The sequence below is a fragment of the Bufo gargarizans genome, chromosome 4 (assembly GCF_014858855.1).
Source record: "Bufo gargarizans isolate SCDJY-AF-19 chromosome 4, ASM1485885v1, whole genome shotgun sequence".
Taxonomy (NCBI): Eukaryota; Metazoa; Chordata; class Amphibia; order Anura; family Bufonidae; genus Bufo; species Bufo gargarizans.
Genome location: NC_058083.1, coordinates 38,117,693 through 38,134,034, shown reverse-complemented (window position 1 = coordinate 38,134,034; position 16,342 = coordinate 38,117,693). Strand labels below are relative to the sequence as shown.

At 42.6% G+C, this 16,342-nt stretch overlaps 1 protein-coding gene across 1 annotated transcript in view; it reads left to right on the top strand.

Annotated features, from left to right (window-relative positions):
- Positions 1-16,342, top strand: part of LOC122934293 (cytochrome P450 2K4-like) — a 65,400-nt gene that overhangs the window by 32,349 nt on the left and 16,709 nt on the right. Inside the window, exons 7-9 of the mRNA XM_044289659.1 lie at positions 5,196-5,337; positions 9,186-9,370; positions 10,247-10,388. Coding sequence (XP_044145594.1) covers positions 5,196-5,337; positions 9,186-9,370; positions 10,247-10,388 — 469 coding nt within the window. The remainder of the gene's footprint in view (positions 1-5,195; positions 5,338-9,185; positions 9,371-10,246; positions 10,389-16,342) is intronic.

Here is a 16,342-nt window from a genome sequence, read left to right as displayed (position 1 = left end):
AAAAAGCTAAGATATAAATGTAAAAAATTATAGGTTTTACTGATTTCTTCATATATATATATATATATATATATATATATATATGATATATACGGGTGAAACTCGAAAAATTTGAATATCGTACAAAAGTCCATTTATTTCAGTAATGCAAATTAAAAGGAATTGCATTAATGCAGCTTAAAATTAGAATTTTGTGAAAAGGTTCAATATTCTAGGCTCAAAGTGTCACACTCTAGTCAGCTAATTAATCCATACCCCCTGAGCAAAGGGGACCTCAAAATTGAGACTTTGGGGTTTCATAAGCTGTAAGCCACAACTAGTGTTAAGGGAGAATATTCGAATTGCAATTTTTTTTCTTGAATATCGTAACTTCGAGATTTTGTGAATATTTAGAATATAGTTCTATATATTCGCGAAATTGAATATATATATATTTTTTTATTGTTATATTTTTTACTTTACCACTTCCCTAAAGTAGTTTTTACCTGTCCTTTGGATTTCTGGCTTCCTGGCTGCTCCAGTCAGTGCCCGTTGCCGCTTCTGCCGATTTCCGTGCTCATGGAGCGTCCCCATCACCATGGGAACATCTCCATATACTAGAATGTACTGTCGGATTTGAGAATTACGTTGAAATCGCAATTCGATTAATTCAAGTTTTAATAATCAAATTGCGATTTCAACTTAGCACTGCTATATTCCATATTAGGCTAGAATTAACAAATATTGAATATAGCAGTGTTTGTTAAGTTGAAATCGCAATTCGATTAAGTCAAGTTATAATAATCGAATTGCGATTTCAACTTTTACTTATATTCTTAATATTGCTCTAACTTTGTCTTTTAGAATATTCGTAATGTTCTAAAAGACGAAGTTAGAGCAATATTAAGAATATTCGTAAAATACACATATAGCCTAGCCATAGTCAATTAGTCATAGGAAGTTCCTATTAGGACTGTTGCCTAAGAAAAAGAAAAATAATAATCGCAATACGCGATTAATTAAATCGCATATTATTCGCGATAATTGGAATAATTACGAATATTCGATTTCGACGAATATAACACGAATATTCAATCGAATATTCGCGAAATATCGCTAAATCGAATATGGCACCTCCCGCTCATCACTAGCCACAACCATCCAAATTATAACAAATAAAGGCTTGAAATATCTCGCTTTGCCTGTAATGAGTCTCATTTGTTAGTTTCACCTTTTAAGTTGCATTACTGAAATAAATGAACTTTGAACAAAATTCTAATTTTTCGAGTTTCGCCGGTATATCTGCTCAGCTTCTCCTGCTCTATAACATGGTACTTCCAGATTCTCTTTAAGAAACTCCAAACTCAACTGCATCTTTCTGCACTCAGTGCGTAAGTGATTGCGTAGCTTTGCCAGTATATGGCCACGGAGCAACAATAATTACATTAGTATGCACAAGAAAATACTTTTTTAAACAGCTTTGCAGTAACTTCAACACCATGCCAGTATAGTAACACAATCTCAGGGGTATGTGGACTATAGGTTCCACATACTCCTTAATTATGTCTTCTGAACCTAAGGTGTCACATAATAGGTACAACAAATGTCAAAAACCTGACAACCCTTCTATTGGCATCTGCTAGGATTTTAATAGCCACTTACTGGAAAAACACAAACCCGCCATTGATGGCCTGCTGGATGCAAAAAGCAACAACATATATTGCATGGAACAAATTTCCACCTAGGAGACGGTGACGTTCCAAAAGTTTACCAAGATATGGAAACCATGGGAACACCTCAGGAATTTCTCCCTTCATTGATCTCCAGAGACCTTTAGGTTTCTTAGCCATCATATGCACATCAGTTACAACAAGCTTAGTTGTGAATTCTCTCATTGCTGGACACCATGTTAATACTACTTGTTAGTATTACTTCTTATTTAATATTATATATTATTGATAGTGTTTATAACAATCAGTCTCTGTACTGTTTCTACCCCTGTCCCTCCCTCCCAATCTAATCCCATCCTTTTCCTCTCCCTCCTCTCATTCCCGGTTATCCTTATGTTACTATATGTTTTGATGACCAATGTGACTAGATACCATAGCATATGTTACCCAACACTTTAACACTGAAGTAACTCAGAAAATAATTCAAGGAGTAGAGTGTATTGATTTGGGAGACTTTGGCACATAGGATGTGCACTGTACCTTTTTCATAATGTGTGACTGTATTGTACTTTCTGCTCTAATAAAATACTATTAAACACAACATTATAGGAACGAAGATTAGGCCTCTTTCACACTTGCGTTGTCCGGATCCGGCGTGTGCTCCACTTGCCGGAATTACACGCCGGATCCGGAAAAACGCAAGTGAACTGAAAGCATTTGAAGACAGATCCGTCTTCAAAATGCGTTCAGTGTTACTATGGCACCCAGGACGCTATTAAAGTCCTGGTTGCCATAGTAGTAGTGGGGAGCGGGGGAGCAGTATACTTACAGTCCGCGCGGCTCCCGGGGCGCTCCAGAGTGACGTCAGAGCGCCCCATGCGCATGGATGACGTGCCATGCGATCACGTCATCCATGCACGTGGGGCGCCCTGATGTCACTCTGGAGCGCCCCGGGAGCCGCACGGACGGTAAGTATGCTGCTCCCCCGCTCCCCACTACACTTTACCATGGCTGCCAGGACTTTAGCGTTCTGGCAGCCATGGTAACCATTCAGAAAAGGCTAAACGTCGGATCCGGCAATGCGCCGAAACGACGTTTAGCTTAAGGCCGGATCCGGATCAATGCCTTTCAATGGGCATTAATTCCGGATTTGGCCTTGCGGCAAGTCTTCAGGATTTTTGGCCGGAGCAAAAAGCGCAGCATGCTGCGGTATTTTCTCCGGCCAAAAAATGTTCCGGTCCGGAACTGAAGACATTCTGATGCATCCTGAACGGATTTCTCTCCATTCAGAATGCATTAGGATAAAACTGATCAGGATTCTTCCGGCATAGAGCCCCGACGACGGAACTCTATGCCGGAAGAAAAGAACGCAAGTGTGAAAGAGCCCTTAGACAGGTGTTTTGCAGTGGTTTACCATTATGCAACTTATATACTTTACAAATATCTGTAAGTTGCAGAGGCTTCTCAGCCTGCCTCTGGTCTCCCTGCATCAACCTCTTCCCCCTTATCCCAGCTCTACCTACTTAAATGTGTAATAGAGCTTGTTAAAACTAATGTTCCATGCTTCCTTGCAGACAGTTTATCTGCTGCCAGATTTGACTGTTGACAGCAACGCCTCCTCTATATTCCCAGTGTGTCACTGGTTAGCACTGGGAAGATAAAGAGAGAAGCTGGGCTGCAGTCACTGCTGACAGTAGGTATGCAATAACATAGAAAACTTACTGTCAGCAGTGAATCCTGCAGCCTCAGTCATATCTATCTCCCCAGTATATCTAGTTAGGAGTAGGTCGGCAGCATTCATTACTGACAGTGTGCTATGTTCCTGTATACTTACTGTCAGCACTTAACACTGAAGCTCACTCTTCTCCCTATTTTCCCAATTCTGACCAAAGCTGCTGAGAAGGTAGAGGGCAGATCTGCTACCAGCAATCAGTGTTGGCAGTGCAACATCCGTCGGGCGCACTACTTGGGGTATCTTAAAGTACATATTTGTTGTGACGCCAGTTGCAGTGAAGCAACAAGGGCACAGGGCCCATTTTAGTGATGTGGTATTTGATGGTACCCAGGTGTAGGAATGCCAGAGTGGCATGAGGTAGTCTAAATTTACCATAATTGTTTTGCACGTGTCACAGTGCTCCTACCTGGATACCCTGGAACCCCAGGCGTGGCCTTCCGAAGTGCAGAAAAGAGGGTGGTAGTAGTAGTAGGGGATGAAAAATAAATTGAGTCCAGACCTTGTGATGAGGTTTATTACAGCTTTATTTGAATAAACTTTTCTTCAAATGATTTACATGCTTTGTCTTGGTTTCCAGCAGGCTTTGGCATTAACTGCGGCAGGCAAACTCCTCTCTGCTACATCTGTTGCTTTATAGCTCTGCTGACAGGATAGCTGTATAACTTAGCTTTAGCTGAGTGTTGTGCTTCTCTCTTGCAGTATGGTCTGTCTCTAAACTGTCCAAGGAACACTTTACTCCTGGTCTCTAAGGCTGCAGGCTTTGGTCTCCTTATCCAGCTGAGCTGAAGGTGCTCAAGCTGGCCCAGACAGGGCTCATCCAACAGGGATGGGCTCCTGCTGTTTTCCCCTATCAGGGGGTAAGCTAGATTGACTTCTAACTAGGACTCCTCCCTCCCTGCAGCAAGTGGGGAAACACCCACTGCATTACAGTGGGGGGGGGGGGGGGTTTGAATGGAAAGGAAGGTTCCACTATAGGTACCTGTAGCTCTGCCATTTATGCTTTCACCTGCTGGTGAGCCCGGCATATTACACTTGAACACAGTTGCATGGAAATTTGAATACACATTTTGCAGGACCTAGAAATTAATACATAGGATGACACATGCGTTACAGCAGCAGATAAACTGTCTACAGGGAATCATTGAACATAATCATTAGAAAGCTCTAGTGCATAGTTAGGGAGGCAGAGCATGGATAAGGAAGCAAAGATTGGTGCATGGAAATCAGAGGCACGCTGAGAAGCCTCTGCACCAGGCAGTTATTCAGCATTCTACTGAACTGTGAAAATTGATTCTCCTTATCAGTTCTCAGTTAGAGAGCGGGGACTTTAAATACAGTTTTTAATAAAAATTATTTTCCTAAGAAAGTTAAGGAGGTTATACTTTAATAAAAAATCACAACTTAACAACAACTTCCAAATAAGATTTAGGTAACCTTGAGAGTTGCATTATGGTGACTGAATTAACCTCCAGGGTGTAAATGAAAGATGGGTCATCATAGAAACTAAACAAGAAGGCACAGCTGACCTGAAAATAGAAATTTTTGGGACAGTGTAAACATTCAGGTATCTGGTGAGGGTGACCAGGGAACAGATCCAAAATGCGTAGAGGCAAAAGTCCAGAACTCCAGACTAAAATCTTCAGTGCTTTATTATTTCACATTGAAAATAAGCAGCCAGTATGAAAATAGCTTATCTGTTTCGAGCAATCAACATAAGTGACCATTTTCATGTTGGCATTATCTTTATAATAATGACATATATTTTGAACATATTTTTATGTATTGATATATACTGTAACTTATTTGTTCAGGGAAAGCAAGAATACGCTCAATATTACCATGATGAGAACCTGACTGTGCTCGTGGGAGACCTGTTTGGTGCTGGAATGGAGACCACTTCAACCACATTGAGATGGAGTCTTCTGCTAATGATAAAATACCCAGACATTCAAAGTGAGATATACAGACGTGGACAAAATTGTTGGTACCCTTTGGTCAATGAAAGAAAAAGTCACAATGGTCACAGAAATAACTTTAATCTGACAAAAGTAATAATAAATTAAAATTCTATAAATGTTAACCAATGAAAGTCAGACATTGTTTTTCAACCATGCTTCAACAGAATTATGTAAAAAAATAAACTCATGAAACAGGCATGGACAAAAATGATGGTACCCCTAGAAAACACAGAACATAATGTGACCAAAGGGACATGTTAATTCAAGGTGTGTCCACTAATTAGCATCACAGGTGTCTACAACCTTGTAATCAGCCATTGGGCCTATATATATGGCTCCAGGTAATCACTGTGTTGTTTGGTGATATGGTGTGTACCACACTCGACATGGACCAGAGGAAGCAAAGGAAAGAGCTGTCTCAAGAGATCAGAAAGAAAATTATAGACAAGCATGTTAAAGGTAAAGGCTATAAGACCATCTCCAAGCAACTAGATGTTCCTGTGAGTACAGTTGCACATATTATTCATAAGTTTAAGATCCATGGGACTGTAGCCAACCTCCCTGGACGTGGCCGCAAAATTGATGACAAATCTAAGAGACGGATAATCCGAATGGTAACAAAAGAGCCTAGAAAGACTTCTAAAGAGATTCAAGGTGAACTTCATGCTCAAGGAACATCAGTGTCAGATCGCACCATCCGTCGTTGTTTGAGCCAAAGTGGACTACATGGGAGACGACCAAGGAGGACACCATTGTTGAAAACGAATCATAAAAAAGCAAGACTGGAATATGCCAAACTACATGTTGACAAGCCACAAAGCTTCTGGGAGAATGTCCTGTGGACAGATGAGACAAAAATCGAAGTTTTTGCCAAGGCACATCAGCTGTATGTTCACAGACGAAAAAATGAAGCATATCAAGAAAAGAACACTGTCCCTACTGTGAAACATGGAGGAGGCTCTGTTATGTTCTGGGGCTGCTTTGCTGCGTCTGGCACAGGGTGTCTTGAATCTGTGCAGGGTACAATGAAATCTCAAGACTATCAAGGAATTCTAGAGAGAAATGTACTAGCCAGTGTCAGAAAGCTTGGTCTCAGTCGCAGGTCATGGGTCTTGCAACAGGACAATGACCCAAAACACACCGCTAAAAACACCCAAGAATGGCTAAGAGGAAAAAATTGGACTATTCTAAAGTGGCCTTCTATGAGCCCTGACCTCAATCCTATTGAGCATCTTTGGAAGGAGCTGAAACATGCAGTCTGGAAAAGGCACCCTTCAAACCGGACACAACTGGAGCAGTTTGCTCATGAGGAGTGGGCCAAAATACCTGCTGAGAGGTGCAGATGTCTCATTGACAGTTACAGGAAGCGTTTGATTGCAGTGATTGCCTCAAAAGGTTGCGCAACAAAATATTAAGTTAGGGGTACCATCATTTTTGTCCATGCCTGTTTCATGAGTTTATTTTTTTACATAATTCTGTTGAAGCATGGTTGAAAAACAATGTCTGACTTTCATTGGTTAACATTTATAGAATTTTAATTTATTATTACTTTTGTCAGATTAAAGTTATTTCTGTGACCATTGTGACTTTTTCTTTCATTGACCAAAGGGTACCAACAATTTTGTCCACGTCTGTAATTAAAAATACAATCACTTAAAAGGGTGTCCCAGGGTGACAACACTTACCGTATGCCCTGTAGTAGGGGGCTACAGCCTTGACTGTGGTGGACCTTCCCCATGCATCTATTATAAGGTTGGTCATTCATTTGATCAGCATGTTGGCTACATTTAGACTGCTGCAGTGAAAATGTATGGGCAGCAGGGGCATTGCTAGGTTAAAACATTTGATGTTTTGTCCCAGGTCTCGAACGCCCTGCCTGCCAGCTAGATACAACTGCATCTAATGCAGTGGTAGAGCTGAAGGACCTGTAGTGACATCACAGGTCATGTGACCAGTAAAACAGGCAGTGATTTAGAAGGACCTGCCATGGTGTCACCATCATGTGACCAGTAAAGAGGAGAAGAAGCTGTGGTGAGGTCTGCTACATGAGGAGAGGTAAATGAAGGGAGAGGCAGAGCAATGCTGGGAGTTGTGGGTATTTAACTGGGATTGTATGTTAGGGCTCAAGGGAGGGATGTTATTTACATGGGACTGAATGTTGAGGGGATGATGTTATTTACATGAGGCTACAGGAGTGATGTTATTTATATGTGACTGAGTGTTGGAGGCGACTGGGGAGGGGGTGATGTTATTTACATGACACTGTATATTGGAGGGGCTGAAGGGAGGGAAGTGATGTTGTTTACATGGGACTGTATTTTGGAGAGGGCTGTAAATAGAGAGGGGTGTAAGTTACATGGGACTGTATATTGAATGGGGTGGGAGAGATGGTGTGATGTTATTTACATGGGACTCCATGTTGAAGATGGCTAAGGGAGGGGGTGCTGTTGTTCACAAGGGATTGCATTTTGGAGGCGGCTGGGGAGGGGTGATATTATTTACATAGAACTGTATGTTGAAGGCGGCTGGGGAGAGGGTGATTTTATTTACATGGAACTGTATATTGGAGGGGCTGAAGGGAGGGAAGTGATGTTATTTAAATGGGACTGTATTTTGGAGGAGGCTGTAGATAGAGAGGGATGTTATTTACATGGGACTCTACGGTGGAGGGAAATAGTGTCATTTACATGGGACTGTATATTGGAGGGGCTGAAAGAAGGGCAGTGATGTTATTTACATGGGACTGTATGGTGGAGGGAAGAATATAACTGCAGGGGGCATTACAAATACTGGGGGCACTTCAGGGCGAGAATTATAACATTAGGGAGCAATATAAATACTGGTGGCACTGTAGGGGCATTTTAAATCCAGGGGACATTACTACTGTGGGCTGTATAGGAGTGACTTATAGATCTGCCTATGGGGGGGCCATATTACTACTGAGGGGTCTGTAGAGAGCTTTATTACCACTGGGGGGGGACGATAGGGGGCCTTATTTCTACTGGGGACTCTGTGAGGGCATTATTAATACTGGAGGGCTCTTCTACTAATGGGACACTCTTGGGGAGCATTATCACTGTTAGGGGAGCTGTAGGGGGCAGTATTACTAAGGGGGAATTCTTGGGGAGCATTATCACGGTTGGGGTCACTGTAGGCATTCTAGAAGGGAATTACTATTGTTGGGACTTTGAGGAGCACTATTACTATGGGGGCACTCAGTTTTCTTCAGGATAGAATTTGGGGGTATTGGGGAGCGCAGCGAGCCGCAGGATAACACTGTGAGGTAGCTATAATGTCTGGACTGAATGGAGAAGATGATGACAGAGAAGATCTACATCAGAGGAGACGTCACCTGGAGGCACTGGATGTGACAGGTATGTGCTGCTATATAGCAAGAACAGCAAAATGCGGTGTGCAGGGGGAGTGGAGGGTCGACCTCGAGAATTGCGCCATATTCATTGGGGCTTGGGCCCCGGATCTTTTGAGACCCTAGCAACGCCCCTGATTGGCAGACTCAGCTTTTCCACTACTTTGGGACTCTACTTATACTCGCTCCCAAATTCAAGCTGCCCTCTTCAGAAAAACTTGCCTGTCTTCAGTACCCAACTGTAAAAGCAGCCTCTGCTCCAAACTTCTGTCTCATACGTCTGTTTTTCCACCAGAAATAGCATCACTTTTCAATTAAAAGTAGCTGAACTGCAGACATGGCCTAAGGATGAGAATGGCACTATTTTTGAGAGACAAGGCAGACATTTCTTTCTACTCTCAAACAGCCCCTAAGGTTTAGATTTTTGCTATAAATATTGGCTTATTAATTTGTAATCATTATCTCTGCCCTATCAGAAAAAGTGCAAGATGAAATTAGTAAAGTGATTGGATCAGCACAACCTCAAATGGAGCATAGGAAACAAATGCCATATACAGATGCCGTCATTCATGAAATTCAACGATTTGGAGATATTGCACCAACTACTGTACCTCATGCAGCTTCTCAAGATGTTACATTCAGGGGCTATTTGATTCCAAAGGTAAGCACAACATTTCCCTAAGTTGATTACACAGGCACTGCACCATGCTCCTTACGTTTGTGGCTGCGTCTGGTACTGCAATTCAGTCTTTAACATGGCAAGAAACCAAATGCATGGACCAAGGATCCAGAAATCAGACACAGCCTATGGACATGATTGGTACAGTAAGTGTTTCAAGTGTTTCTAAAAAAAAAAAAAAAAAAAAAATTATTCCAACATCTTATAACTTTTTTAGTAGGTTAAGAGGATTTTCAGAAATAAAAACACAAAAAAACATTTATATAGCACACTATAACATCACAGCAGACTGAACAACATAAACTCTTCTTATTGCAGTGATAAACTTCACTGTGCTAGACCTTTATAATGTTGCCATAATTGGACTTAATACTTTTGTCAGGAAAAACATGATGATAATTAGTGCACCGTCAGAACACCATTAGTTTTAGCTTGCGTTCTGACTTCTGACTGCCCCTTCCAGTTGGAATTGTTGAGGTGATCAGCTGATTTTATCACCAAGGTCATGGCCATACAGGCATTTCCTACAGTGACCACTGCTGGGAATTTGTAGTTATACATCAAATCAATGGACGTCCATGAAATGTGCCAATGGTTCAAAGGCCAACAGTCTGGGGACTGATGTTACACAACTCTAGCTCAAAGGGGGGTGTTCGAGTGGAATACATTCTCTATGATGTCCAATTGCTGTAATAGTGCATATGGACATGTGTTGTCCTCAGAATATTGCTTTTCAGACATCTTTTTTTTGAAACTAAAGAAAAAAATTGGATATCAACTACAATCAAATCTTTACATTTGTTATAGAATATATACTGATTTTAATAATGTGTTATGTGCACTTTCTCCCACCCCCAGGGAACTATTGTCCTCCCAGTACTGCATTCTATACACAAAGACAAAGAATATTTTGAGAAACCACATGAGTTTTATCCAGAGCACTTTCTTGATTCAGAAGGAAATTTCAAAAAGAGTGAGGTCTTCATACCATTTTCAATAGGTAAGATTCATACTAAATACCTATTGTAGGAGGAATATAGCTATCAATGAAAAGCACAGTTCTAAACTTAAACAGAAGAGTCCTTCATACAGGACCACTAAGTGGGCTCAGACACTGGAAAATTCAATATGTCCATGGACCTTCCATTTGTAACCTAGCAGTTAAGTAGGTGGCATAAAGGCAATACAAAAAAAAAAATGGTCTACAATCATTATTGTTATTCTGTAAATATATTTGTAGCTTCATTTAACATCTGACTGGATATCTGAATTCTGTAAGACAGAATCCGCTTAGAGCTGGCTATGGTACAGAATCTGAGGAATCTTATCTTTAAGCCCACACAAGAAGTATCAGTTTTTCTGGTTGGATTCCCAGGCTTCCCTCTCCAGAGCATTCTGTCTAAGGTAAAATCTTGAACCAATTATACTGATGGACATTCACATAGTTTGGAGATATTGCTCAAGGACTTGAAGAAGGTCTCAGACAACTAAGGAGCTGAGGTTAACACCAACAACTGTACAAAATGGGCCATTTTATAAAAACAGTCTGCCACCACCAAAACAGTAGTGAGTCACTGAACAGGAGGAAGATTGCTGATGAAGTGCATAAAGATCTTGATAGGTTTGGTTGGAATAGGCAAAGGGTGGTTTGTGTTGGACACAGGTAGTAGCTTCTTTTCTACACTTAGTCTACTGTAATGCCGTGGGCTCCTATGGCCAGTTTTGAAGAAAGGCAAGGACACAACAAGGTCTCTTCAACACGGTTTATTGCTTGTTCCAGCCAACCTACAGTTAAGCTACAGCTGAATCGCAGCCGTGTCAGGTAACAAGTTCGCAGGCCAGTGTTTCCTTCACATGTGCCTTGCAGTGTATGATCTGCAGCCTCTCACTCAACAGACACACCCTGCTTCCTACTGCTTACTATTAAAACACAATTGTGGACATGATCCACGTATAAACCCCAGAGTGGATCAGGATTGTGGGGAGTAAGCACCCACCCAGCTCTTTGCTTATTCCCAGTAAAAGCCAGGCCCAGATTAGCTGTTACCAGCTATACTAGGTAACTGCAGTGTCCACTATCTATCTTAGTGGACACTCTAGCTTCTGGCTTCCACTCCACCAAGGCCAGGTACCTTGGTGGCATGTCTCAGGTGCACCACAGTAAACCACAATATGTATCTCCTTAATAGGTTTCTTGCACCATTCTCGGAGATACATACAGTCCTTCATATATGAGTCCTGTCACTGCCTCACACTACCAATAGTATCAATGAAAGTTAACTTGTATTTTTGATGACAGGGTGTCCTGATAATAACAAGGAAACGCCAAAGACAACAGCTTTTGGTGGAGAGTAGTAGGTGTAAAGAACATTCTCTAGGTGAAACTTGAGGAAAGATGTCAGTACCGATTAGTACATTTTGTGTCATTGATGTCATTGATATATTCTGGATCCTCATGAAGTTAATCAGATGGCACAAAAGATCTGGATGGGGCATTTGCTGTATGAAAAAAAAATAAAAATTACTAAATAATTTCACCTCCTATTTCACCTCATTCCACCTGCCCACCCCCTCCAAAAAAATAAAAAATAAAAAATATTATGACAAGTGACTAGGGATGAGCGAACTCGAACTGTATAGTTCGGGTTCGTACCGAATTTTGGGGTGTCCGTGACACGGACCCGAACCCGGACATTTTCGTAAAAGTCCGGGTTCGGGTTCGGTGTTCGTCGCTTTCTTGGCGCTTTTGTGACGCTTTCTTGGCGCTTTTTGAAAGGCTGCAAAGCAGCCAATCAACAAGCGTCATACTACTTGCCCCAAGAGGCCATCACAGCCATGCCTACTATTGGCATGGCTGTGATTGGCCAGAGCACCATGTGACCCAGCCTCTATTTAAGCTGGAGTCACATAGCGCCGCCCGTCACTCTGCTCTGATTAGCGTAGGGAGAGGTTGCGGCTGCGACAGTAGGGCGAGATTAGGCAGATTAACTCCTCCAAAGGACTTGATTAACTGATCGATCTGCAGCTGTGGATCATTGAGCTGCTGATCCTCAATTGCTCACTGTTTTTAGGCTGCACAGACCGTTTGTCAGTCTCATTTTTCTGGGGTGATCGGCGGCCATTTTGTGTCTTGTGGTGCGCCAGCACAAGCTGCGACCAAGTGCATTTAACCCTCAATGGTGTGGTTGTTTTTTGGCTAAAGCCTACATCAGGGTGAAGCTGTCACACCAAGTGCATTTAACCAGCAATAGTCTGTTCATTTTTTGGCCATATACAAAATCAGGGGCAAGCTGCGCCTGTCACCAAGTGCATTTAACCCTCAATGGTGTGGTTGTTTTTTGGCTAAAGCCTACATCAGGGTGAAGCTGTGACACCAAGTGCATTTAACCAGCAATAGTCTGTTCATTTTTTGGCCATATACAAAATCAGGGGCAAGCTGCGCCTGTCACCAAGTGCATTTAACCCTCAATGGTGTGGTTGTTTTTTGGCTAAAGCCTACATCAGGGTGAAGCTGTCACACCAAGTGCATTTAACCAGCAATAGTCTGTTCATTTTTTGGCCATATACAAAATCAGGGGCAAGCTGCGCCTGTCACCAAGTGCATTTAACCCTCAATGGTGTGGTTGTTTTTTGGCTAAAGCCTACATCAGGGTGAAGCTGTCACACCAAGTGCATTTAACCAGCAATAGTCTGTTTATTTTTTGGCCATATCCCAGTCTAATTCTGTCACTAAATCCATACCGGTCACCCAGCGCCTAAATACTAGGCCTCAAATTTATATCCAGCTAAATCTGTCCCTAGTGCTGTAGCTGGGCGAGTTATTTAGTGTCCGTTCAAGCACATTTCTTGTTCTGGGTTGAAATACAATTCCCAATTTAGCAATTTCATAATTTAGTGGTTCCTGCTATATCAGAGCTATTTGAAATCTATCCCAAAAAGGGTATATAATATTGAAGGTGCACATTGGGTCATTCAGAATAACTTCACACACACCCGCTACTGTGTATTTCCAAGTCTAATTCTGTCACTAAACCCATACCTGTCACCCAGCGCCTAAATACTAGGCCTCAAATTTAAATCCCTCTAAATCTCTCGTTACCCACCGCTGTACTGTTGTTGCTGGGCAAGATATTTAGTGTCCGTCAAAGCACATTTTTTGTTCTGGGTTGAAGTACAATTCCCAATTTAGCAATTTCATAATTTAGTGGTTTCTGCTATATCAGAGCTATTTGAAATCTATCCCTAAAAGGGTATATAATATTGAAGGTGCACATAGGGTCATTCAGAATAACTTCACACACACGCTTCTGTGCATTTCCAAGTCTAATTCTGTCACTAAATCCATACCGGTGACCCAGCGCCTAAATACTAGGCCTCAAATTTAAATCCCTCTAAATCTCTCGTTACCCACCGCTGTACTGTTGTTGCTGGGCAAGATATTTAGTGTCCGTCAAAGCACATTTTTTGTTCTGGGTTGAAGTACAATTCCCAATTTAGCAATTTCATAATTTAGTGGTTTCTGCTATATCAGAGCTATTTGAAATCTATCCCTAAAAGGGTATATAATATTGAAGGTGCACATAGGGTCATTCAGAATAACTTCACACACACGCTTCTGTGCATTTCCAAGTCTAATTCTGTCACTAAATCCATACCGGTGACCCAGCGCCTAAATACTAGGCCTCAAATTTAAATCCCTCTAAATCTCTCGTTACCCACCGCTGTACTGTTGTTGCTGGGCAAGATATTTAGTGTCCGTCAAAGCACATTTTTTGTTCTGGGTTGAAGTACAATTCCCAATTTAGCAATTTCATAATTTAGTGGTTTCTGCTATATCAGAGCTATTTGAAATCTATCCCTAAAAGGGTATATAATATTGAAGGTGCACATAGGGTCATTCAGAATAACTTCACACACACGCTTCTGTGCATTTCCAAGTCTAATTCTGTCACTAAATCCATACCGGTGACCCAGCGCCTAAATACTAGGCCTCAAATTTAAATCCCTCTAAATCTCTCGTTACCCACCGCTGTACTGTTGTTGCTGGGCAAGATATTTAGTGTCCGTCAAAGCACATTTTTTGTTCTGGGTTGAAGTACAATTCCCAATTTAGCAATTTCATAATTTAGTGGTTTCTGCTATATCAGAGCTATTTGAAATCTATCCCTAAAAGGGTATATAATATTAAAGGTGCACATAGGGTCATTCAGAATAACTTCACACACACGCTTCTGTGCATTTCCAAGTCTAATTCTGTCACTAAATCCATACCGGTGACCCAGCGCCTAAATACTAGGCCTCAAATTTAAATCCCTCTAAATCTCTCGTTACCCACCGCTGTACTGTTGTTGCTGGGCAAGATATTTAGTGTCCGTCAAAGCACATTTTTTGTTCTGGGTTGAAGTACAATTCCCAATTTAGCAATTTCATAATTTAGTGGTTTCTGCTATATCAGAGCTATTTGAAATCTATCCCTAAAAGGGTATATAATATTGAAGGTGCACATAGGGTCATTCAGAATAACTTCACACACACGCTTCTGTGCATTTCCAAGTCTAATTCTGTCACTAAATCCATACCGGTGACCCAGCGCCTAAATACTAGGCCTCAAATTTATATCCCGCTGAATTTGAATACAATACATTGGGCCAAATAATATATTTGTTGTTGTGGTGAACCATAACAATGAGAAAAACATCTAGTAAGGGACGCGGACGTGGACATGGTCGTGGTGGTGTTAGTGGACCCTCTGGTGCTGGGAGAGGACGTGGCCGTTCTGCCACATCCACACGTCCTAGTGTACCAACTACCTCAGGTCCCAGTAGCCGCCAGAATTTACAGCGATATATGGTGGGGCCCAATGCCGTTCTAAGGATGGTAAGGCCTGAGCAGGTACAGGCATTAGTCAATTGGGTGGCCGACAGTGGATCCAGCACGTTCACATTATCTCCCACCCAGTCTTCTGCAGAAAGCGCACAGATGGCGCCTGAAAACCAACCCCATCAGTCTGTCACATCACCCCCATGCATACCAGGGAAACTGTCTCAGCCTCAAGTTATGCAGCAGTCTCTTATGCTGTTTAAAGACTCCGCTGGCAGGGTTTCCCAAGGGCATCCACCTAGCCCTTCCCCAGCGGTGAAAGACATAGAATGCACTGACGCACAACCACTTATGTTTCCTGATGATGAGGACATGGGAATACCACCTCAGCATGTCTCTGATGATGACGAAACACAGGTGCCAACTGCTGCGTCTTTCTGCAGTGTGCAGACTGAACAGGAGGTCAGGGATCAAGACTGGGTGGAAGACGATGCAGGGGACGATGAGGTCCTAGACCCCACATGGAATGAAGGTCGTGCCACTGACTTTCACAGTTCGGAGGAAGAGGCAGTGGTGAGACCGAGCCAACAGCGTAGCAAAAGAGGGAGCAGTGGGCAAAAGCAGAACACCCGCCGCCAAGAGACTCCGCCTGCTACTGACCGCCGCCATCTGGGACCGAGCACCCCAAAGGCAGCTTCAAGGAGTTCCCTGGCATGGCACTTCTTCAAACAATGTGCTGACGACAAGACCCGAGTGGTTTGCACGCTGTGCCATCAGAGCCTGAAGCGAGGCATTAACGTTCTGAACCTGAGCACAACCTGCATGACCAGGCACCTGCATGCAAAGCATGAACTGCAGTGGAGTAAACACCTTAAAACCAAGGAAGTCACTCAGGCTCCCCCTGCTACCTCTTCTGCTGCTGCCGCCTCGGCCTATTCTGCTGCTGCCGCCTCGGCCTCTTCCTCCGCCTCTGGAGGAACGTTGGCACCTGCCGCCCAGAAAACAGGGGATGTACCACCAACACCACCACCACCACCTCCGTCACCAAGCGTCTCAACCATGTCACACGCCAGCGTTCAGCTCTCCATCTCACAAACATTTGATAGAAAGCGTAAATTCCCACCTAGCCACCCT